Below are 26,270 nucleotides of genomic sequence, written 5' to 3'. Positions count from 1 at the left end.
AAAGCAGGTACCCTCTAAAGACTTCTCTTCTTTTGTTTACAGTTAGTTTCCAATTGACTGGTGACACAAGTTATTGTTACATTTATATTGTTAATAAATTATTTAAATTTGACAGTAAGTCCTTAGTGTGGTAAATTGCAAACAAATAATGGAGATTATATTACTCATGACACCATGTATACCATCTTTTGGAATAAGAATTTAAAAAATTAAAAGAGTTATCATGACATAAAACCAATGATCCTAGACTAGACAAGTCTAAAAATGGCATCTGTGCTAAAAGAAAGAAAAAAAGCACTCAAGAATCGAATCGCATCGTCACGTTAAAATCGAATCGAGGATTTGGAGAATCGTGACACCTCCTGTCCCAGCGGGTATAGCTCTGATGACTGAGTGGACCCCAGACTTCACTACCGTACAGCGCAATGGGCTGGATGACACTATCAAATATTTTAAGCCAGATTTTGACTGGAATTTGGAAATTATAACATTTTCTCTTAATTGCATGTAGGGCTCTTTGAACTTTTTCTTTTAGTGCATTCACTGCCATGTTGAAACTCCCTGATGCTGTAATGGTTATACCAAGGTAGGTATAACTCATGCTATGTTCAATGATATGATTATTTATGGTAAATTGGTGTTTGTTCTCCTGACATCTGGGGCGTTTTGAAAAATCATGACATTAGTTTTCTTCATATTTACTGCCAGGGCCCAGTTCTGACAGTACTTTTCTACTATGTCCAGGTGTTGCTGTAGTCCTTGTTCAGTAGGAGACAGTAGAACAAGGTCATCAGCATAAAACAGAGACAGCACACATATTTTCCAAATACATTGATTTAACCAGATGGTACATTTTGCCCCCTATACCACAGTGTAGAAGCCTGTAATAGAGCCCTTCATGCCAAATAGAGTCGAAAGCTTTCTTGAAATCAATGAAACAAGTGAATATCTTACCATGTTTTGTTTGGTGTACATGTTTGTTAATTAAAGTGTGAAGGGTATATACATGGTCGGTGGTGCGGTGTTTTGACTTTTACTCAAGATGGACTGTTCCTCAAGGAAATCTAGTATTCCTAATTGTACATTTATATTTCATTAAAATGTCATTGTATCTAATGAGTAAGGCTGGGTTGTTTGGTTGGCGATGTTTTTCATTTGCTATTTTTCTCAGGTCTTTTCTGATGGTCTTGCATTCTTGATCAAACCATTTGTCAGCGTTTTGCCTTTTAACAGGCTTCCATTTTTGTTTTATAAGGTCAGCTTTAATAGCTGCCTTATGAAATATCATATTGATATCATCAATGGCCTTGTTTACACCATCTCTGGTAGAGACATCTTGGTTTTGGTCATATATTGATATGTCATTTATCAGATCAGGTGAGTTTAAGGCCATGATGAGTAAGTAGGATTTAATTGAAACAGCTTGCTGGGTTCCCTTTTTGTGTCACTCATTTGATCTGAGAGTTTAAAGAACACATTTATTTGGTTGTGGTCTGATTGCTGTCTGACAGTGGAGGGGTCCATGTCAGTGATTGCATAGTCTACTACACTAGACCCAAGAGCTGAGGAGTATGTGAATCTCCCTAAAGAGTCCCCTCTGAACATACCATTAACTATGTACAGGGCCTGACAGAGATGCACTATCTCCCTGCCACTTTGATTTATTTCAGAGTCAAGGTTGTTCTGACGGGTGATGGCGAAGATCTCCTTTATACCACACCAAGAATCTCCCTCAATGTTCTGTCCTTGCGTATGCTTTTTTAATTTTATAGAGGGCACCATGACTTCATTATATCCTGGAGGACAGTGAGCCATATATCTCCTCTGGCCAAGATATTTACATTATTGTCCTCAAAGGAATGATTTTTCTCCTTCAGATGTAAGTGGACAGCAGACATTCTTGGTAGTCATGATAGTCTCTCCCACTCAGAATTTTCTATGGTATTTGTCATATTGTTGATCTAGACTTTAGGATCAACAATGTTACTCTCCATTAGCTTTCTGCTGATGCAGCATTATTATTTGGACGTGGCACATGAGTGAGCCTCCACACAGGTCGGCCACAGCCTACCCGTGAAGCTCATTGCTAATAGGAGAAAATTAAAGTAGGTGGCACCGGCCTGTGTATCAAAGGAAAAAACACAGGCCAGCAGAGGAAAAGAAAGACAAAATTTCACATGGAAATGTTCTTCAGAGTTGAAGTCTTGCTATCAGTGTTATATAATTATATGCTTTTTTATTTAACCTGATTATCCATGTTTGACAGAACTACAGGTCTGAAGCTAGTGGGAGAACCGTTTGCCCCGGCTCTTCATTTACAGCTCGAGAGAAGTTCCGGCTCCAGAGACTCTGACATGCAGCTGCTCCGCACCATTGTAGATTATGTAAGTCTTCTCTGCCCAAGCAGATTCCATCAAACCCAGCAGGCACAAAATCTTCTTTAAAGTTGTTTTCAAACTTCCAGTCCAAAATCTTTATCTTGTCAAAACATCCACAGTGGTTCTTAATATGTGAAACTCTTCAAGAGTCCAGATGTAGCAATATTAAACCCTTTTGCTTATTTTGACAAGGCTCCTCATTATAATTTCAGCTTTTTGATTTTTTTTTTCTATCTTGTCTATATGACAAGAGTGTCTGTATATGTTGAGTGTCTCATAGAAGTTTCCATGTTTTCTTTATCAGTGTTTGGAAAGACGTGTAGCTCTGACCCTCGCTCGTTACCTGGAAAAAGAAGAGCGTTTCCTGCCCCCACCAAGGTAAGGGATCCTGCCTCACTGTGAGCTCGATACAGTGTATCAAAAATTATTTGTACTTTTTTACATTTGTGTCTCACTTTCCCACTGTAGAACACCATTTCGAACCCCTTTATTACACACACACACACACACATGCTCTCCATTCAGTGTACAACAACAACAAAAAACGTGGACAAATCCGCCACTTAAAGTAGTCCCTGACAAATGCACTTTTTCCTCCTGTTTAAGTTTTTTAAAATCTACATGTCCATCTGTTTTAAGAAATTCCTGAGCCCTTTATTTTTATAAAAATCAAACTATATGTCTGAAAGGCAGTGTAGAGATTAACCTCATCAGAAACAACCAATGGGCTTTAAGCTGAGCCCTAAAGGGGACATGTCAGGGAAGTTGGGTGGTATTGAGAGACAGACTAACACATTGTGAGTTTGAACTACAGTATACTTATATTTGTAAGTGATCTAGACTAATTTATAGAGATATATATATTCAATTTGAAATTGAAAGTATTCTGTCTATTCAGTATATTTACATCCACCGGAGAAGTAAAGGGGCAGACAGGCTAAGGGAATAGTTATAGGTATTATTATCAGTGTGGGAGGAGATGTTAGTAATTCTTCTGCAACTTCATAAAGGGAAAGCATGAGAATAAAGTCGTACCTTATCCATCTATTATAAAAGCTTCATAACTGTGCGTTAATGTAGAACATGTAAAGATCAGAGATTTTTACAATGGAAAAAATGTTTTAATGGACTCATTTGTGTATATGACAATTGCCTTGACACTGCACTTTTGTGCACTGCTCCACTTGTGTCCTCAGTATCAGAGTGGTGGTCACTATCAAACAGGCGAAGGAGGACATCCAGAAGGCTGTGTCATGTATCAAAGAGGCAGCTTCAGTTATCCTAAAATGACGATGTATTGTTCGTCAGTGCTGAAACAAAGCAATACATCACTGGAGCTTTCACACTGGACTGGAGAGTACATCACTGTGAGAGGATCACTCCCAAGCAGTTGCTCTTATCCGCAGACTGTAAGCCCTGCACACTGATCGTGTCATTGGAATTTTTATGTTAAAAAATACACGTTATATTTTCTTCTAGTCTTGGTTTTGTTTCTCTCTTAATAAATATTTGTGTTTACTGTCTTTTATTGTGTGTTCTAATCATACTACATGTACTACATGTTGTATATTGTTGTGAATTTAAGTGTGGACCTTTAGCAGAACTTTGCAGTTGTCTTTCGTATTGGCATCCAGTCACTAATGAAGAAAAACAACTGAAGTGACAACTAGATGTCCACAGACAAAAATGACTTGTTATGTTGTCATATACTGACCAAAGAGAAAACAATGTGCTTCTTGCTTTTTTTAATATGTCTGCAGTCTGCTAGCACATGAACTGTACACAAAGGTTGTGATTTTGTATGCCACGGGTCATTTCACCACACCTGACCATGACTATACCTGTGTGTATGAACAAAGACGGAAATATGTATAGGCATGCTATTCTTCAGATTTCTAAAGCTGTGTACGCCTGATTGTGATTTGTATTATAAATTTCAGTCATTGTGGAAGCAGCGCACATGCTTGAGCTTCTTTTCCACACCCTCAATTATACATAAATAGATGTAGAAATTGCCTCAAACAACCATTTGCATAAGGATACTTGTGTGCCACTTACCACTTATTTGACCTGTCAAGAATGGCAAAGAGATAAAAGTGCAACTAATGGTGAAGCATCAGCAAGGTGCAATCATCAGCATCAGAATAGCTGTCATTATGCGCGGCCGTTACATACAGCTGTGTTAATTTATAACCCCTGCACATGTTCCTGCAGACAATCATTATGGTAATATTTAAATAGTCATCATTATTAAACGTTAGAAGAATGGGCAGTGATTCATCTAGAGAGCTCATATTCAAATAGACTTTATTCTTGCTAAAGTGCTTCACAATTCAGGATCAAATGAAAAAACCATTAACAGGGAAGTTTGCAATGTAAATAGAACAATAAACTTTTTCACTCAAATAATTTATAGTTGTTTATAAATGCGCCTCTGAGTGAATTTTACAGAATGCTGTGTACATCGAAAAAGATAACAGCCAGTGAAATTGGCAGACAACCTAAACAATGTTTTACTGTAACGTTACACCTTTAAATTCATGTCCACCTCATCATTTCACCTTCAGCTATCTCGAAGAAAAACGTGTTGAAGCAGTTTTGAGGTACACACATTCTCACTACAAATTCTTCCTTTAAAAGATAACAGTTTATGTGTTAGAACAGACATGGTTTGGGCGTAACACAATGATTATATAGCTGCCCCCTGAATGTTTTGTTCTTTGTTTTTAAGTGTTACTTCTCTTTTGTTAGGGGTCACTGCATTTTTTTTACCACTTTCATTAAATTGAAATGTATCTGATTTAAATTAAGTAATGGTGTGTGGTTTTTTTTGTGTGTAATGATCATGCATCTATTTTGTGTTCACATGATTTTGTAGGTACAGTCATGGTCAAAAGCTTACACACACTTGTAAAGAACATGTATATCATGGTAGACTTGAGTTCCAATGATAAAAAACAAATGTTTTTCTTTGATGGAATGGAGTTCATACATATTACTTTGTGAAACATTACTGTGTAAAACATTCATGAAGTTTGGTTCAATAATTAATTTATTCTAGGTCTTCTGAAAATGTGACCAAATCTGCTGTGGCAAAAATATACATACAGCCACTTGATCAATCAACTCTGGAGATTATTGAAAGTTATGTGAATCAAATTTGCTTCGAAGCATGGTCTTCTTAACTTCTTCTGGGTGATTATGATTGATGACGGCTGATGACTTTTCTGGGCTCATAAGGCTTCTTAGCAAGTCTGCAATAAATTCTAAGCTGCTGGAAGACAGGTGTCAGTGTCCACAGTCAGGCGTGTTTTGCATTGCCATTGGCTGAAATGCTGCCGTGCACGAAAGAAGTCGTTGCTCCAGATGCGGAACCTTGAGGCTCAATGGAAGTCTGCTGCTGATCACAAAAGATCACAAAAGAAAAAACCTTCTGGAGGAAAACACTGTGATCAGATGAAACTTGAAAATTGAGTTCTTTGGCCACAATGACCAGCAATGTGTTTGGAGGCCAAAAGGTGAGGCCTTTCACCCCAAGAGCACCATACCCACTGTCAAGTATGGTGGTTGTAGTATTATGTTGTGAGGCTGTTTTGTTGCCAGTGGATCTAAAGAAAGTAAATGGACTAATGAAGAAGGACAATTATCTCCACATTCTTCAGGGAAACCTAAAATCATCAGCCAGAAGATTGGGTCTTGGGTGCAATCGGGTGGTCCAACAGAACAATGATCTCAAACACACATCAAAAGTGGTAAAGGAATGGCTAAATCAGGCTAGAATTTAGGTTTTGGAACTCCATTGGTTCTGGTTTGCTGACCATGGTATTACCGTGCTTGAATGGCCAGCCTGACCAGGTCATGGTAATTCTAAGTGCTATATCATAGACAACTGGACTTGGCTCCGTTTCTGACATTTCACCTCTCATCTGAGAAGCTTCTTCGGTTCTAACTAACGATAGGAACTGCAGGATTTAAACCCTGTGTGGGTGTGTCCTTACAGAGTTGTTAAGGTCATGTGTGAACTGGTTGTTAAGCTGGCTGAGGAGGGAACTCAGTACAGCTTTGTAGGTTGTTGATAAGTAATGTTGTAGGCCACCTCCTCTGTTCAAGGATGGTCGTTCCAGAAGCAACAAGTTGGCAGACACAGAGGATACAGGGTGATGCACTGTGGTGCTACCACAACACCACTGATCGGCTTATTGATATTACCGTACGAGACGCCCCTACAAGAAACCTTCGACAATAGTTACGGAGTAGCCCCCCCCTCCTTCCCTTCCCTTTTTTTTTTTTCCCCCCCTTCTTTTTCTCCCCCCTTTCTTTCTAAGTATGGCTGTTAATCATTTTTTACGATTTTTATTCTGTCTATTCACATTCTCTTTTCTATTTCTATTTATTTATTCATTTTTTCTCAGTGGCTGTATGAGTATGTTCATGTTCGGTTTATGTTGTGTCGTGGGTGGATGTTGGACAAAAAATCAAAAATGATCTTCCTGTGCAGTGATTTTCTTATTCATGCTTTGTCAATAATAAAAAGACCATTGAAAGAGAAAAGATCCAGAGCAGACAGAGAGGAGGAGATGGAAAAACTTAACAACATCGTCATTCCTTATGTCACGGAAATAACTGAGAAACTCAGGAAGATCTTCAATAAACATCATATCCCAATTCACTTCAAACCCAGCAACACACTGAGGCAGAAACTTGTCCACCTTCAGGACAAAACACCCAGGCATAAACAGAGTAATGTAGTTTATGCTGTTCAATGCAGCCAGGACTGCACAGATTTGTATATTGGGGAAACAATACAACCTCTCCATAAGCGAATGGCACAACACAGGAGGGCCAACTCCTCAGGTCAAGACTCTGCTGTCCACTTACATTTAAAGGAGAAAAATCATTCCTTGGTGGCCTATGACACTATTTATCTCCTGCAGCGGTTTGACAGAGGGGAGTTTCCTCAGGGCACTGAACATCATCAGGGACCCCTTCCACCCTCTCCACACATTCTTTGAACTGCTCCCAAAAGGAAAACAGTTCCGGAGTCTAAAAGGCCGAACAAACAGACTAATCAACAGCTTCCTTCCACAAGCTGTTAGATTGTTGAACTGCTGATCTGGAGCATGAGCATTACTGCACTTCATGAGCCTTAGTCATAGTTTTAGTTTTAAGTTATTATAGTAATATATTGTGTGGATTTATTGTGTTCCTGTTATGGAATCCTAGCGAAACGCAATCTCATTTTTGCTGCACTGCTATTGTAGGTACAGCTAAATGACAATAAAGCTTTGATTGATTGATTGATTGATTGATTGAAGATACTTTGCAGTGTAGTAATTTTCTATTTTGAGCATACTAAAAATACTTTCTCCATGATTTATTAAACATAAAAAACAAGACAGTTCAAAACTTATTTTATGGCTTGACTGAGTACAAAACACAGGGCTAATAATTTCAAAAGGATATATAAAATGGTAACATTTGGCAGACTTTGTCACAGCTGCATGTGTAACAATGTGTAACTTCATCACTGGCCTAATTGGCCCAATCTCTATGTCACCCTTCTAAGGCCTTAAGCCCTGTTCCCTCACAGACTTAGTTGATGTCACCTTATAAGTGTTTGAATGAGAGAGGCTGCAAGGGACTGAAATGGTATAATGGATATGAGGAAGCACTTTGTGACATTTCACTTTACTAGTGGGCTTAAGACTTTTTATTTTACATTTTAAAATAAACAAACAAACAAAAACACGAGTGCACATACACATACACATACATTTCATGGAAAAGAGTTTCATAAAGTTTCAAAAGCTTGCTTTTTTTTGAGAAACTGGATGATTAAGTAGATAATCAGTTCTGCAAATTGTTGGTTGCAGCTATACTGACAACACACATTTTTTACATCTCCTCCTAAATCATAGCTCCGATACCAAATTCTCTGTGGATTATTATTGGGCCAAGATGATCAACATTTGCAGTGGTGAAGTGTTTGGTTTAGAAGCAGTCTCACGGTGATATTGTGCAGCTAAAATTTCCACAGTGTAGCTGCTGGGAACATTCAGCAGCTACACTAGCAATTACTAGGACTAAATGATTAGTCAAGTCAAAATTTGCTTCTAACACATTGAAAAACAACATGAGTTGACCAAAGTGCTTTACAAATAAGTACAAAAGAAATGAAGGTCAACAAAACAGACAATTAATGATCATACATGAACCCAGATTTCAGGATAAAGTCAATGGAAAAACTAGTAAAACAACCATTGTCAGAAGCCAAAGAAAAGAGCGACTCAGTAGAGGTGGCAGATCTGATGTGGTGGGGCAGTTTGTTTCACAGGTTGGGCCTGCAACAGAGAATGTGTGGTCACCCTTGAGCTTCTGCTGAGCCTGAGGGACAACCAGAAATGATTGGTCAGAGGACCTTAGTAGTCTTGATAGGGTGTATGGGATTAAAAGGTCATATAAAGAGGAGGGAGCCAAACCATGGAGTGCTTTAAAAACAAACAGTGAAACTTTAAAATGAACTGATAGGGAGTCAGTGGTTGGAGGCAAGAACAGGGGAGATATGCTCACGCTTACGGGAACCAGTTAAAAACCTTACAGCAGTGTTCTGCACACACTGCAGACGACAGAGAGGGAAGACTGACTCACTCACATGTACAGTACAGATTATTACAGTAATCAAGGTGGGAAGTGATAAGGACATGGATTACTCAAACGATAAGAATGGTTTAATCTTTGCTCAGGCTCCTATTTGGAAAAAGCTGCCTCTCACCACAGAATTGATCTGTTTATCAAACTTAAAAGCAGAATCTAAAATCATCCAAAGGTGTTTTGTATGGGGTTTCAGAAATGATGACAGCGGCAAAAATAATCACATCAATTTTTTGATCATTGAGCATCAAGACGTTTTGGGATGTCCAGTCTTGTCATGTCTTAGAAAGAGTCAAATAGAAAAAGATATAAAGTAAAAGCCATTTAGCTTTGAGTCAAAAGTAGTTGTGCCATAAAGCTCAGTTTTGACCTTGACGTGTTTTTTATGTCTTATGATTCACTGGTGGAATCATCAAGGGAAGTATTTGTAGTATTTTGAAAATACAAAAAAATTTACTGTAATGTATATTTTTTCTTATAGCTAAATTGCCTGTTTTTCCAGCCCTGTCAAATAGCCAATTACAAAATTACCTAATTGAAATATGTATTTCACATAGGCTTCATATACCAGAAAAACTGCTTATCTCTGACGACAAATAAAATATTCCCAAAGAGCTGAATTCTGGGCGATTTGGGCTTTACAACAGCATCTAGGTCTTCATTCTGTAAAATAAAATATAGGCTATAGTAGACAACAGCCTGTAATTGGACAGTTAAGGGAGGGGGCGTAGGCTCTGGTAGCCTCTGTTAGTGTCGAGCTTAGAGGTTTATTCTTGACCTTAGAAATAATCGCTTGACACAATGTTGTGAAGAAACTGTTGATGAAGTATGTAGGCCTACTTTCAGAAGAAAAAAAAAAACCTCCCAAACTTAATATTTGCAACATATTAATAAAGTTATAATACAAACTCAGAAATAGTTAGTATACATTTCCATATTAACAAGCCGTCCTCGAGGGGAATACGGTCCCCAGAACACTTTGATAGTAGGAAGTTAGCTGCCAACATAAACAAAGTATAACACTATGAAACTGTTTTGTCCGCGGACAGTTTATGTTTCACTATATTCAGTCATGGAAATCAATAAGTGAACATTTGTCTCTCCTCTTAAAATGGCTTCATCAAAACTAGCCTCCATGGTGCTCTGTAAGCTACCCTCGTTCTGTCCCTAGATGGGGCCCTCTACTAAAACGTTACCGCACTTCTGTATGTGCGTGTAGGTATGCGCGTACCCCGCTTCATACGCCTCAGTTTTCCAAGCAGTTTTTTTAACAGCCAGGGACAGAGGCCACTGTGGGACCAGCAGCTCGGGAACTCTCGCCGTCCTCCCCGGACTTCACACGGGATGAACGCGGCTCTGAATCCGCATGTGTCTCGCGCCCTCATTTGTGACTCCTCCGCTTTCTGCCCGAGCGCTGCCGCTGACTGAGACCGCAGTCACCGCACAACGACAAGCACCAGCAGAAGAACGTCGCCACCACAAACTGGATGAAACTATCTTCACTTGGATTCTCGATACTTTCCTGCACACTTTTGTGTGTGAAAAGTGGCGCTATGGCCCCCGCATTGACTTTACTCTGGGTGCTCTTCTTGTTTCCAGATCTGAGATGTGACGGTAAGTGTTTTTAACAGTTAACTTCTAAGAGACAAAACTCCAGATTGAACAGGAATGTGACCCACTGCGCAACATGTAGCCCGTGTGATCACCTTCCTGCGGATTTTGCATCACCTTCTATTAATCTGTTCAGCTTGCAGGAGCTGTTGGTACTGGCCGTTTTCTTCGTGTGTTGAGATGATCCTAAACAGGAGATGAAGCGCTTTCTTATGGCCTTGTCCTGTTGTAGTTAAAGTAAACAGTTCTCGGAGTCGTATCTGCTGCCTTTTCATGCTTCGAGCTGGAGAATTCACATCCCATCTGCAGACAAAGGCTCATAATTGCTTTCACCCTGGACCTGGCGTCCCCTACAGCCGTGTGCAGGCTAACGTAATTGTCCCAGTCACACACTTAAAAAGGCAGCCCCCTAATTAACCAATTCTTACAAACTTTTAATCATTTATGTAAGAATTTAATTATTTTATAGGTTATCATATTTTTGCCCCGTAAAAGTGTTTGTTTCACGTTAATGCTGACAGAGTTTCTGATGGTTTGGAGGTGTGGGGGTTATACCCCATCCTCTGAGTCTTTGTGAGCACTGGGACTTCTCCAGCTTGTTGTTCTCTTAGACTTACGAAAAACTGTATTTGTGTTAGACTCAAAAGCCACTGTGTCGTTATCATGTTAATTGAATGCATAGCTCGCGGGGATCTCGCGTCTTTGTTAGTCATGCTAATGTATTTGCTCTCCCTCCCTGCGGGGGATGAGCGCAGTGGAGGTTTCCTGTTTTCGGCTCTGGCTCTGCGGGCTCACCATTTGGTACGAGGTGAAGGGGCACAGGAGGTGGGGCGCCCAGAGGCTGTGCATTACAAGGAAAAAAAGAGAGGTGAATACAATGAGGGTCTTCTAAAAGAAGTAAAAAGGCAGCTCTTGTCTTTTACTGGTAGCTTAATTGATATTCATACATCAGTAAATGTGTCCATTTTGTGCATACCCTTTTTTAGGACATTGCTGTGTATATTCATGTTCGAGACCATGACCTACAATTCAAAGGCACGGGCAATAGTATGAAACCAATATCATGATAGCAATGGATCTTTACCAATAGTGTGAAACATCCATTAGGCTATTAATGTGATACATTTACCAGTATATATTGCCAGCATGCGTGCTACATGTGCAAAACATTTGGTGTGTTATACTAGTTTTTTCCTGCCTTTAAGGCAACCATACGTTTCCATTCATTGAGCTATGTGAAACATCTTGTAAAACCTGAAAACATGCTTTTGTAAAGTCATCCATAGCAGCAAACATCTTGACTGCCTTTATTGTTTCAAGCTGCAGGTAGGTGATGATAGTAAATAAACTCTCAAAATATCTAAAGGCTCTGACATAACAAGATCATTTACAACCATTTGCATGTATAAGCCGTGACTGCAAGACTGGAACAAGTACCCACTCAGAGTAATCTGTGTTCCAATACAAAGAACCTAATGGAAACCCAAATTGTCAGTCCTTTTCACACCACTGCAAATCTGCTTGATTTATACGTTTTGAAGTGCAAGGAATAGAAATACAGATAGTGTGGTTCATATTTTGTTTTGCCCTGGCTATTGTCTTGGGGAAGAAGAAAATGAAAACCAGTTGAAAAATAAAGAGAATAGAGAGTCAGCGGGTGAAAATCGCTGATTTCATAGGATGTTGCAGACCGACTGAACATGCCAGTCAAGTGGTCAGCATTTACAGCATATTAAATCTGTGACAACAATATCAATAACAAATTAATAAACTGAAACTATGTGAGAGCACGCTATGGAGGTAGAACCGGAAACAGCTGAAAGCCTAGACAGCGGCTGTGAAAAAGGTGGAAGCTTGTTCCTAATTAGTACTCACAGCAACATGACTCACATGTTTGGGTTAAAGAAGAAAGGCAGAGCTGCTGCTGGTGGAAATGGGGCCAGAGGGCCTTCCTATTGCTATGGGGGGAGTGAGGAAAGCTCTATTATCCCTCTGGTCACATTTAACAACAGCCTGCTGGGGATACTAAAACACCAGCCCAGTGGCATAGCTGTGCATCAGGGCAGCTTTAAGAGCTCTACCTAAACAACATAAAAATAAACCTAAACATCTAGAACTGGCAAGATTTTAATTTCAGCCACATCTGATAAAGAATTAGTGAGCAAGATTATGAATCTGAACAAGCACTTATATACCCCTTTTCCACAGGTCAAACATCCCACTTAAACCCGCTAAGATCAGGCTTTTTGTGTGCAATGGGAATGTGTAAACCCAGCATTTACACCCAGCTCAATTGACTCTGCAGTAGACACAGGTTTTTATCACCTCGGCTCGGCTTTGATCTAAATGTAAGACCCGGGTTACACACTAAATTCTGCTGCGCGAAGTGATGACGCATTATCAACATCCGGTGGTGGCACGTATATTAGGTAGGCCGAGCCCCGTTCATTCCTATGAAAGCCACTCAGTGGTGTTCTGAAGCCAAAAAGCTCCACTTTGCAGGTATGAATAGTTCCAGGATCGCCGACCGATCTGGCTGACTTCCGGTTTAGCGCCTGGCTAACTTGAATGAGGATGAAATAATTTAATCGTGCGGCTTTTACTTTGCAAATGTTATTAGACAGAATGACTCAAATTATGACAGTGAAACCATTTCGCGTGGGTTGTGACGCTCAAAAGGATTTATCCACCGTCTTTCACAATGGGTCTTTTGTTGTTTTCTCTTCTGTTACAACAGTTTCCGGCACATTCGTGTCGTTAAACATGACGTCATGACATATAACGTAATGCTTCAGATAAAAATCACAGGCTGTCTTGCCTGCGGGAAGTGGGAATGGGGTAAATAGGCGATTTTAGAGGGTTGACTCACGTTTAAGAAGCCTGTGTAGACCTGCTAATTGGAATGGAAAAGCGGTAATAATCTTCTTTTGGTACCTGGCAGTTTTTGATATTTTGATCTCATATTTCCCTCATATCTCATAACCCTAACCCTTGGGGGGCCAGTTTCGACTATGTTGGCATGTGTGTGTACTTGGACAATCTACATTTAGTGTGCAACAAAAACAAAGCACTTCATGTACTGACAGAGAAGAGCAGGCTAACGAGAACAGATGCACAAGTTTCACGTAGTGCCTCCTGGTAATGCAGGCCATTATGAATCTCCCATATCCCCTTTCGACAGAAGCAACACGAGTGCTGGTTCTGGGCTGGTGCTAGTGTTGGTTCGGGGCATGAGAGCCACCATAGAGTAAAATCATTCAGTCACTGTATACATCTCCAGTTACACAGCATTGCTAGTAGTTATGTCAAAATATCAAAATATCAGTAACTATTGATATTGACTATTTGAAACTGTTTCAGTACTAATTTTCCACTGTATTGATACCACTACCAGCTGTACTTTCCCGCTCTCTCTTCTCTCCAACAGTGAGATTACACAGCAGTGTTCACATATTTCGTCCTCCTCCCACTCTTTTGATCATGATCAGAGAGTAGTTTGAATTCTGGGATGAGTCTTTCACATGCACACACTCACACCCACACCAATATTGAATTGAGTTGTGGTCTAGTTATTTCTGCAGTGCTGGCTTTTTGAGAAGTATATTAAATTTCTACTTGCTATTTGCCTAATTGTTTTGTGTGGCTTGACAGTGCTAATTTATTTAAATTTTATATATTTTTTTCATATAGCTTATAAAGGAAAATATTGCAATGTCAATTTTTCCCCAAAATTTAATGAGATTTTGATGAGATGTTGGCAGAATTTCCACCTGTGTTTTGAGCAGCAGAACCAGGTTCACCAAAGCATGATCTTTTTTTTAACCCTAACCAAGTGGTTTTTGTTCCTAAATCTAACCAAATCATACGCACGGTAAAATTTTAACCTAAAGAAATGTTAAGTTTCAGCATATTCTCCTTTTGCAGAAATGGACGTTTGCCAGCATTTATTCTGCCAATTGGATTGGGTATGGAAGTGGATACTAAACCTAAAATTGTTCAACTGCTCAGCTCCACTGATATTAACAGGGGTGTGTCTTTGAGTCTTTTTTTCTATAGTCAACAATCAGCTTCTTGGTTTTGTTGATGTTGAGCAGTAGGTTGTTGTCTCTGCATCACTCTACACGATTGTTGATTTCCTCCCGATATGAACTGTCATTGTTGTTTGTAATCCGGCCAATGATGGTGGTACTGTCAGCAAACTTCTTCTGTCTGGGGTCTGTTTGTGTGGCAGTTCAATATCCAATTGTGCTGAAGCCCAGCATGCCAAGTCTTTCTTACCAGTTTCATCAGAGACTTAGTATTGAATGCTAAGCTAAAATCAACAAATTCTGATAAAGCTGCCGTTATTTCAATCTCAATCTCAATCTCAATTCAAATGCGATTCTCCATTAAATAATTAGAAAAGGGGACACTATTTTCAGTCTTGTGCTCTAGTATACTGTGTGCTAAGCCAGTCACTGTTGCACCTAGTCCACTGAAATACACTATGAAACATAAGTGGCAGAGATCAACATCAAGGAGAGGAGGAGTGTTCCTCTGTGTTGCTATTAACATCTGGTCTCAAGCAGCAGAGAGAAGCCTCTCTGTTTATAATTAAAAGAAAACATATTGTATGAAAGGGCGTAATTTGTGCTGGATCCTACCTTCTCATCTAACTAGCTTGTTTGCCTGTTTGGATGCTTTTTAAAAATGTATAAAGAGAGAGAGAGAGAGAGAGAGAGAGAGAGAGAGAGAGAGAGATAATAAAGAAAACAATCAGGTCACTTAGTGATGCCTGAAGCATGTGGGTTTTGTGCATGTCTCATGAGCTATGATGGCAGGTGGTTTATTTCTTACTGTTGTCTTAAAATTTCCGCATATGATTACTGTAAAGCCCCACAGCTAAGAAAGTGAGCACTTGTGCTGTGAAATGGTGAATTGAGTAAGGATCTTTAGGGGGTGTGTTAGGGGTGTGAATCTTTGGGTGTCTCACGATTCGATTCAGAATCGATTCTCGATTCAACCAATTCTCGATTCAAAAATTGATACAGTGCTTAGTGTGTTAAGGCAAATTATGGCATCAAAACAATACAGTTTGTATAAGATAATGTGATTTTTAAACAAACCGATTCCAATGATGTAATCACACAAAGGCAAACATTAAAAAAAGGTAACATTTATTCATGCTAAACAAATAAAAACTTACTTACTGTACAAGAAATAACTTGCATAAATAAAATTGCCTAAATAAAAGCTTAGGCCAGCAGCCTTTTTCTCCCAGAAGTTACAAAAATAAACTTTACACAAATAACACAAATTGATGTTGTGTGATTTTTTTAAAATAGAAAAAAATATATATATTAAATCGATTTTTGAAGTTTATGAATCGATTCAGAATCGTGGATGATTAGAATCGCGATTCTTATGTGAATCGATTTTTTCTCCCACCCCTAGGGTGTGTGTGTAGGTGCAGCACTGTCCATAGTTCTGAAACGGAGCAGAGGAGATTCATCGATAGACTGACAGACAAACAGACATCACTTGGTTTGGTTTCTTAGCCTGCTAGCTTTTGGTGGTTGTAAATAGAACTTTTGGTATTGTAGTAGTTCACAGGAAACAACAGGAAAGTGAACGACAGAGAGAGATGGAGAGAGAGTGCTGCGAACCGTAAATGGCTGTTTCTACTTGCGTGTCCTGTTGATTTTCAGTGGTTAAGGTATTGCTTAGATGTAAACAAATACTAATTTTGAGTTTTATTTTGTGGCAAAGTATTTCATAGATAGTTGCCTGTACTGTGTGTATGGTAGGGCTGCACAATTAATCGTTAAAAAATCGCGATCTCGATTCACACATACACGCAATGTCATTTCTACACGCGGCGATTCTGAAGCATTTTATATGTCGAGCTGCATCATAAACAAATGCTCCTATTTTCCTCCCGGATTTTTTCAAGCGCCCCCAAACACAGCACTGCCGCTGCCTCCTCCCTCGACCTATGGTAAAGCGTCTTTACAACACGTGATTCAGTGGAGGAAGCCCGGCTGCAGTTGAGTGTTTGGAAAGAGTGACATTTTTTTAAAAAAAGGACATTTTTAAAAAAAAGGACATTTTAAAAAAAAAAAAATGTCCTTGTAGAGAATACAATGAAAGATTCAAGAGTTGAGCGTTCAGTTCTGAAGTGCTGTGTTCAGGGCCATATGCTCTAAGTTCTAAGGAAATCAGACTGTTTGATGTGCATATGATGATAAGGGGAAGTTTTTATCAGCCGCATGTCTCAATTTTTTTTTTTTTACTTTTTTTTAAAATTTCTCTTCCAATGATAGAACTACTACTATGCCTCTGCCAAAGCAATGTTTTTTTTGTTTTGTTAAAGTTCATCAGATCAAGAAACATTTTGTGAAAAAAATCGTGCCAGAGAATCGTGATATCAATTCGAAGCAAAAAAATCGTGATTCACATTTTTTCCAGAATCGTGCAGCTCTAGTGTATGGGTACTTTACCAAACTTACCAAAATGGCAAACTTCCCGTTAGACTGAGGGTATGGGTCCAAGAGGGTTTTTTGTGCGTCTGGTCATGATACATAAGCGTACCGAATTTCGTTAATGTATGTGCATGTAGGAGGCGGAGCTTGAAGTTTGAAATATTCCAGGGGGCGCTGTGGAGCCTTTTATTAACTTAAAAGGCCCAGACCCATATCAATTCTCAATGTGGGTGACTTGTGATGTGTGTGCAAAATTTGGTGTGCGTAGGTGTTTGTCTGTATGTACGAAATGGGAAAAGCCATTAGGGGGCGCTACTGAGTTGTAGTGCCATGCCTGAGGCCAGTGATGGTATCGAATTAATGTACTTAAAAGCAATGTACCAAATCTGGTGAGTCTGAAACCATCCTAAAGTCCCGAAAACAGTATCGGGAAAAATGAAAATCACTGCACGCCATTCAAGGTGGGCGACTTCCTGTTGCGGCAAAAATAACTACTGGCTAAATCGATGAGACCTATGACTCCTGCGAATTTCATGATGACCCAAGAACTTTTTTGGTCACATGACTCGACATCAGGTGGCGCTATGGAGTCCCCTGGCCACACCCACCCCCAATCATTTTGAATTCTAATAGCAGCACACCAATGTGATGTATGTTCCGAGTTTGGTGAGTTTTGGGGTATGTTCAGGCCGCCAAATATGCAGTCGAATGGAAGGAAAAAGAAAAAGGAAAAAAAAAATCCTTACAGATACAATAGGTCCTCCCACGAGATTCGTGCTCTGGCCTTAAAAATCAAAAAAATAGGGTAGGCAGTGTAGAGGTGGGTGTCTCAAGGCATGATGTGTAAGCGCACAGCGAGTCATGATCGTGTCATGACAACACACTCTGCACACTGCTGTATGCTGGCATGTCTTGGGCCTGGTTCTAGTTATAGTCCCGCATCTTGGACTAATTAGAGTGTTGCAAGACCTTTCCATGAACAGGGCTCATGGAACATTAACTTGTAGACGAGGAATCTGCTAGTATTGTACTGTAACAAAAGTGGTGTGTTTAGAAGTATTAGTTTCCTTGGTCATTGTACAAATGCCCTGTTTGCTTGGTGATCAGTAGTTTAAATAACTGTGTCAGTGCTGCTGTGTTAAAGACTATAGTTAGTCACACATTGCATTCATATCATAGATGGACAAATAAAAAACATGTTCTTGCTCCTAAAATGATGATATTTACAGATATACACTTAAATTATGTGCCTTGCATCTTGATTGTTTGTTGCAAGTTAATGTGTTTTTTTAATATGTGGACTTGTGTCAAGTGACTAATATGTCACTTGTAGGTTACAAGGTAAATTTTATTATAATGTTTAAAACACAAGTATTTAAAAACAAAACTATGTTTGAGTTATTTGTGCTACATTCGCTGAAAAAAACAATAACAATGCGTCCCACAGCCTGCGGAATGAAGCTGCTCCATAGTCTGGTGGTATGACAGTGGATACTTCTGTATCTTTTTCCAGATGGGAGCAGGGTGAACAGACTGTGGCCTGGGTGGGTGTTATCTTTAAGTATCCATTGGGCTCTGTGCAGACATCTCACTTCACTGGTATCACTGATATGCAGCAGATAGGTACCAATGATGTTCTGGGCAATTTTAATTATCACCTGCTGCAGAGCCTTCTTGTCCTTGGCTGTGCACGAACCATGCCAGTTTCTGATGTTTCCAGTCAGGATGCTTTCTATTGCTAGATGATGAGATGAGATAGGGCTTTTTCTGTGCTTTTTACCCCAGCCATGTGTGATGACCAAGATAGGTTCTCAGTGATGGTAATTCCAAGGAACCTAAAACTGATCACCCGCTCCACCTCAGCTCCACTGATGTAGACAGGGTTGTGTGTCTTTGCCTCCTTTTTTCTAAAATCAGCAATCAGCTCCTTGGTTTTGCTGACATTGAACAGTAGATCGTTCTCTGTGTGCTGATGGTAATCTGGGTGATGATGATAGTGTTGTCTGCATACTTAATAATACAGTTCTGCTGATGTCTGGATGTGCAGTCATGGGTGTACAGTGTGAACAGGACAGGGCTGAGCACACAGCCCAGGTGAGCACCAGTGTTGAGCACTAACGCAGAGGAGTTGTGACTGCAATCCTTACTCTCTGGGGTCTGCCAATCCTTACTGTCTGGGGTCTGCCTGTGAGGAAGTCCAATATCCAGTTGCAGAGTGTTGTACTTAAGCCCAGAGTGGTTAGTTTTCCAGTCAGCTTCATGGGCGAGACTGAGTTGAATGCTGAGCTGAAGTTAACAAACGGCATTCTGATGTAGCTGCTCCTATTCTCTCAGGTGCGTCAAGACTGGTGGAGGGAAGTAGATATGGCATCTTCTCTGGATCTGTTCATCCTGAAAGCATACTGGTGAGGGTCCAGGCTGGCAGGGATGTTGTCTCTGATGTGCTGGAGAACCACTTTTTCAAAGCACTTCATCAGGATGGGGGTTAGAGCCACAGGGCGGTAGTTATTAAGACTAGATGGAGCAGACTTTTTATGTACAGGGAGAATGATGTCTGTCTTGAGCAGTGATGGGAATAACAGCGTTAAAATAAAGTAATCCGACTTGGCTCTCAGCCACAGGAGCTGCAAAGCTGAGTTGAGAGGGGCAAGACAACCGCATAAGTGATGATGATTGGCTAAGGTAGAGTAAAAGTTCGTAAGCCAATTAGGGCTGTAATCTCCTAGTCGACTGGTCGATTAATTGGTCGATACGTTCTGGCTTGACCAAAGCCAGAACATACCCCAAAACTCACCAACGTAATTGGTCGATTTTTGGCGTGTTAATTACATGCTGCTATGGCAGTGCGTAAACACTCAGTGGGTCCTCTCCATCCCAATGCTGTGTGTCCTGCAAAAGGCTGACTTCATCAGGAGGAAAGTACCAAGTGTTAATAGGGGTGTTTTCGGAGCACCCCTGTTTCACAGGTAACAGTGTGTCTTCAGAACACCCCCCTTGTTTTCACTATTTTGGATAAGCCCAACCCACTACAGACAAACAGATTAAAGAACGTACTAGAAGGCCTAGGTCCGGTGGTTTGTTAAACATTTATTTATTTTTAAGTGTTTCATTTACAGTCATTACTATTCTACCATGTCAAAGACATCAGCAGTGAGGCAGCATTTTATAAAAATAGAAAATGGAAAAAAAGTCGAATGCAAAGTTTGCAAACAACAGTTTGTATATCACAGCTTGACTACAAACATGGCATATCACTTAAAAACGGTAAGCTGACTTGTCTGCGTTAGGTTGCTCCGTCCGTTTTAAGTATATGAACATATCAGAATTGGCATATTTCAATGTTTTAGTCCAATAATCGTTTTATAACTGCAGGCACACCCGCCCGCAATGGCAGCATCCCCTAGTTCGTGTCTCAGCCACGAAGCTGAGCTCCTGTGTTCAGTGCGAACACGCACAGAGCGAAATGGTAGTGGCCGCGTTTCCCAGATTCGATCGTTCTTAAGGACTTAAGAAGGCTCTTAAGAAGGGTTCGGCTAAGAAGGAGCGCTAAGATACGGGTGTTTCCCAGACGCGTTCTTAACTGCCTTCTTAGGAGAACCTTAAGATCAAGCCAAAGAGGCTTCTTAAGAAGCTCTTAGTGGGAGCTGTCCACCGCGGTGCTGCTGTGCTGAATCAATCGATGCCAGGCAAATCGATCACCCACCTCTTTATCAGCGCATAAGTGTGTGTGTGTGTGTGTGTGTGTGTGTGTGTGTGTGTGTGTGTGTGTGTGTGTGTGTGTGTGTGTGTGTGTGTGTGTGTGTGTGTGTGTGTGTGTGTGTGTGTGTGTGTGTGTGTGTGTGTGTGTGTGTGCTGTCAGACCGGGCTGTCCAGGCAAAGAGATCCAACGACATCTCCGCACGGGGCAGCCGGTACTTTGCCTGGACAGCCCGGTCTGACAGCACGTCCAGTGGGGAGAAGTGCTGACGCACGTATGCATTTATGTAAACCGTCTGGCTTCGCGCACGGCGACGCTGTTGGTTCGCAGGGAGAATGTGCTGTATTGCAGCCGTGGTTTCTCACACGCGCGGACTTTGGCAACGCAGAGTAGCAGGTGAAGCCTCTCTGGATGAGGTTCAGCTGAGTTTAATACATCTGTTCCCTTGATATCTGTGAAATGCCACAGGGTTGTTGTTTTTTTATGTGTAGTACTATAAACTCATATGCAGATGTGTGTGGAAAACTTAAACGTGTAATTCAATAAAAAGGTTTTTTTTCATCTACCATTTTCTTATTTTTTTTTCTTGCGCCAGTGGTCCGCAGCTATGAGCGCATTTCAACACTGAGCATTGTTTTATTATTTCGAAAAGTGGAGGATATAAATTTCCCTGACGCGGCTTGATCACTGAGCATTCGGTCACTAAGAAGGCTGTTAAGAGTGGGTCAGCTCGATCTTACATTTCCTTCTTAGTGAAAGATCTTCTTAAGCTAAGAGCGACTCTGGGAAACACATCCTTCTTTCACAGCGTTCTTAAGAGCGCTCCTAAGAAGATCTTAGCACTTAAGAGCTTCTTAACGAATCTGGGAAACGCGGCCAGTGTCTGTCAATTATTATAGCATGACAAAAACAGTTGTGTAAATATTCCTCAACAGTTCTTGTGCTGATATCACTAGTTGACATAGTATATTTTCGGAAATCATGGGCTATGATATTGTGCAGATGCACCTGATGCAAAATGCTGTCTACCAAGAGGTGAGAATTGTTATGGGTTGGCCGCAGTCCTGAGACGTCACTGCAGCCTGCTTGGAGGCGAGGCGGGCATGACTTGACCCTATTCTGGAGCAGGTGCATTGTAAGTGTGGCTCAGTTTGACTCAGTTTTGACGCAGCTTTTTTGGCTCTGGATAGAGCCCTCACCTCTCCATTCATCCAGTCTGGTTGACTAGTTTGTGCACTCAAATTATTCAGGAAGGGCTTCTTCTGCCTACACTTAAACAGTTTTAACTGATGGTTTGACCGTCTTTATCACACATCGCACATGTTCCATTGAATTCCTCCGTCAGGCTGGAGAAGGGGAGCTGCAGCTTGTTGGTGTGCCTATGCAGTGCAATGCTGCCTAGGCTCTTTGGTAGGCCCAGCCACCTGCGTAGGAACTGGCTGATGTTGCATTCAAAGCCCTCCGCGATGGTCACTGGAACGTCGTATATCAGCAGTGCCCAGAGAAGCGTTGGCAGGATGCCTACTGATAAATCCATGCCTCGAACTTCCTTGGAAGTCCTGACTTTTCTACTGCGCATAGCCAACTTTTCAGTGCCACAGAAGATAACTGGACTGCCGCAGTGTCTCTCAGTGTGCAGTTAAAGAGCTTCCCTAGGCTGTTCACTGGATTTTCTGACACTGACAGGATTTGGACTCCTCCGAAAGAGAAGCGGTGCTTGTCTGACACTCTTCCTTTCTTCAGGACCAAAGTCCTGGATTTTGCTGGCTTAAAGGTCATTCTTTCCCATGAGAGCCACACTTGCATATCTTGTTTAGCCAGGCTGCATCTGAAAGTGTATTCTGGATTCAGTCACTGTGAAAGCATGCTTGGCCCAGAAGAGAAAGCGGGCAATCAAGGGGTGCATCACAGGCTTTATTTCACGCTGGTTAGTGTTGGTAGTGCAGTGCCCAAAGTATGTTGGTCCTCCTTGCTGAGGCTGCCCAGGTTATGCTGTTGGGCCCGTCGCACACATGCTTGCTCCAGCTTTGGATCACAATAGGTCTGCCTGCCGGGAGACAAATCGAAAACACTAAACCTGTCCCATAGAAGCCCCTGGGTCTTCACATGGTGGAGTGACCACAGGCCATCTGAGAAAAGGGCGTGGCTACCTTGAGTTAGTTCATAATTATCCTGTTGAGGATGTCTTTTTGTTTTATGGTATACACTTCTCTGCTGTACCTCAAGGGGGGTGTTTTTGCATTGTGTAGCATAGATTCTGGATTTCTCACAGTCATTTTTTAACTCAAATACGTATTAACTTTTAATTGTCATGTTTTTATAAGCCATTATAAGGTCATTGTCCAGAGTGAAGTTGTTTGGATGAGCTGTTATTGAGAAAGCTGCAGGCAGCAATAACAAAGTCCAAGCAATCAGCCCATTCTGAACAGGCACATTTTGAATGGGCACTGCCCTAGTTCAGTAAGCAAAATGCTGATAATGGTGAAAACCTTTTATCTTCACCATGTGGACCTTGTAAAAAACATAGAAAAACAAATATCTGTTTAACCTGAATAGTGATGCAGATTTTACATTAAATCATTTAGATAAGTTTGATGAACCAAACAGCTGATGATGAGCATCAAGATCACTAAATATGGGTATTTAACCATTTCCCACAACAGTCTGTATTCACTGTTATTTTTCACAATTTTGGCAATCAAAGTAAGGCTCATCCAACAACATCTCTCCCAACCGTCTAACCTCCGCACATCTATAACAACCAGGCATGAGACCACACACACCTTCAGCTCTACCTTTATTGTGATCTCAACTACACACCTGTAAAGTTGGCAAAATCTGTCCACAGAGAGACAAACGGATAGACAGAAAGTGATAAATATATATTTTATATTGAAAACAAAACCAGCTGCTTGAAAGTGGATAGGAATGATAGTAACTGGTTTACAGTGATTTGTCCCCTGTTTCCATTTGGCTCCTTTTTAAAAAAAAAAACTCTCAATTATGACCAAGTGTAAATTAACCATGATGTCACCCATGGGCTTGTAGAGGAGTGTTTTGAAGCCTTGAGCTTTTAAGGCAGTCACCATTTAGGTATTTTGGAGCAAGACATGACCATATTTGGAGGTGAGAGGATATGCTACGTGTCCATCCTTACTGGATCTGATTACGCCTCCATCCTTACTGGATTTGTAGGACAAGCCATGGTTGCGACTTGCCAATCACAAGGTAGCCACGCCCTAAAACATATCCTGCTTTAATGTCTAATTTGAATGTTTTGGGTTTTATCACTTCTGTAGGCCTTAGAAATGAGAAACAATATAGTTTAAAACTCTAACAACATGTTAAAACAAAGTGTAAAAAAGAGAATGGTTTTATTAGTTGTAGTGTGTTGATCATCTGTTGTTACTGAAGCATATCTCTCCATTGAGGCAGACGAGTAAAACATGCTGAAAGCCCTCAGTAAGCGGTGGTTGGCCTTTAGTGTCTGCCATGGTCCTGTGGAAATAAGGTTAACAACAGGCTTGTCAAACAAATAGCCTTTCCCACCTCCTACAGCAGATGCTTTGTTTATCATAGTTCAGTGACGGGGGCCAAAGAAGAACAGCTTTGAGGAAAACGGTTTTCACAACTAAACCGTGGTAATATTCTGCTATGTTGTACCTCCAGCTCCACATTCCTGCTCTTCCCTCAGACTGTTTGGGTGAAGGAAAGAATGACGAAGAGCTGGTCTGGAGAAAGATAAACAGTTGACTCTCGAGCTTTGTTTTAATGCATCCGAAAGCTTTTTTTCATGGCTGACCCTAGTTTTCCAGAGACCTAGCTTGGTATGCTCACACTTATTAGAGTTCCAACAAATTATAAATGATTCAGCTTGTCCCACACTGTAACATTTCCAGTCTCTTTTATTGTCTTTGAGCCCCCAAATGGCTGAATATCTGAAAGGAAGTTCCTGCTTTTTTATGAGACGGCTATTGTTGTTTTAACTCAGTCAAGGGGGTGAAGTTACCCCTGTGTACGCTGCCTCTGTGTTGAGGGCTCACATGGTGGGCAGATAGCATCAGAGTCAGTAGAGTGAAAATTCCATCGCAGGTAAGTGATACCATCTGACAATCCAAAAAGTGCCATGATACACTTACACTGTCAGAAAGACTGTAAACTTGTTTTATGTGTGTTTATGCCTAGAGAGTGATGGAGTCTGTGTGACAAAAGTTGTCACAGCTGGACATGATTTATGTTGTAGCTTAGTGCTGTAGTCTCAGAATCTTTTCCTTTATAGCTGGAAATTCTCAGTGCATGTTTGGAAAGATTCAGATAAAGATTGACATTTCAGGTGATTGTAGTTTGAGTTTATGACTTAGCAAATTACAGATGTTAGGTGCCTTATAAGTTCAGCATGCCTCAAAAGAATGTGGACATGCTTGTAGGCATCCTCCTACATCGGAAAGGTGTCGAAGGAGGAGTTTTCAAAGACTGTTAGGCAATCCAAAAAGCACTTAATTTGAAGCATGGTGTCCCCTTAACATCAACATTAGGTCTGCATTAATCAGAGTTTTGTTTTTTTGATTTTTTTTACATCCAGCCAGAGCCGGTCCATGACCTCCCTGGGGCCCTAAGATTCTGATAAACCTGACCTGTGAGCCATGTAAATTAATGCAGCAGTAATGCAGCGGTAATATTAATCCAAAACCATCAAGAGGAAAATACTGACAGGGAACATAACATTACTGCATAATAACTACTTTTACTTTGGTACTTTAAGTAAATTTAGCTCATTATACAGTACGTTTGCTTAAATAAGGTGCAGGACTATGTAGTGGACTGTTTTCACAGTGTGATATTAGAACTTTTATTGAAGTAAATTATGTGAATATCTTTCCACCCCTGACTAGACCTTGACTGAGGGACTAAATAATAATTTTCTTGTTTAATATTTTGTTCGCTGAAGAGGTGTGTCATTAAGCCCATATGAATTTAATTTTGTGAAGGCACATATGAGCGAGTATTCGCACGACACAACCTTCTTTTCCATCCGCAGTTTATTAACACAGCTGCCTGTTGGTGTTTATCAAATGTGATAAATAGTTGTATTTCACTACATTCTGTCAGGCACAATGTCTCAGAACACAGAGAGCAAGATACAGACAACGAAGAGATGCACTGCCTAGCCCAGCTACTGATAACAAGACAGTTGATGCACTGGCCCTGCAAGCAAGCACACATGAACTTAATAATTTCTTAATAGTAAGGTTTACCTGCAGAGTTGTTCGGATTCTGATATCAGTATCGGAAACTCTGCCGATACTGCCGAAAATGCAGGTATCAGTATCGGCATCGCCGAGTAACTGCGTCTATGCACTGATCCCATACCACGTAATGGAACGAAATGGGACCCTGCTACTTCCCAGTTAGCTCTGTTTAGCTCTGCTTAATATTACACACAAGAAAACAATTCTCCGTCTCTGCTCTAAA

General features: G+C 40.6%; 2 protein-coding genes across 2 annotated transcripts in view; both read left to right on the top strand.

The window, feature by feature from the left end:
- sptlc1 (serine palmitoyltransferase, long chain base subunit 1) overlaps positions 1 to 5,188 on the top strand; it is a 38,836-nt gene extending 33,648 nt beyond the window's left edge. Inside the window, exons 13-15 of the mRNA XM_084339716.1 lie at positions 2,267 to 2,384; positions 2,683 to 2,756; positions 3,575 to 5,188. Coding sequence (XP_084195842.1) covers positions 2,267 to 2,384; positions 2,683 to 2,756; positions 3,575 to 3,668 — 286 coding nt within the window. The 3' untranslated portion in view covers positions 3,669 to 5,188. The remainder of the gene's footprint in view (positions 1 to 2,266; positions 2,385 to 2,682; positions 2,757 to 3,574) is intronic.
- Positions 5,189 to 10,219: 5,031 nt separating this feature from the next.
- The window catches only part of ror2 (receptor tyrosine kinase-like orphan receptor 2), a 58,018-nt gene continuing 41,967 nt past the window's right edge, over positions 10,220 to 26,270 (top strand). The window contains exon 1 of the mRNA XM_084383778.1: positions 10,220 to 10,643. Within this exon, the coding sequence (XP_084239904.1) occupies positions 10,517 to 10,643 (127 nt within the window). The 5' untranslated portion in view covers positions 10,220 to 10,516. The remainder of the gene's footprint in view (positions 10,644 to 26,270) is intronic.

Source organism: Pagrus pagrus (genome assembly GCF_965226575.1).
Source record: "Pagrus pagrus genome assembly, chromosome: 19".
NCBI lineage: Eukaryota > Metazoa > Chordata > Actinopteri > Spariformes > Sparidae > Pagrus > Pagrus pagrus.
The sequence above is the reverse complement of the archived record's forward strand: the minus strand, read 5'-3'. Positions and strand labels throughout refer to the sequence as shown.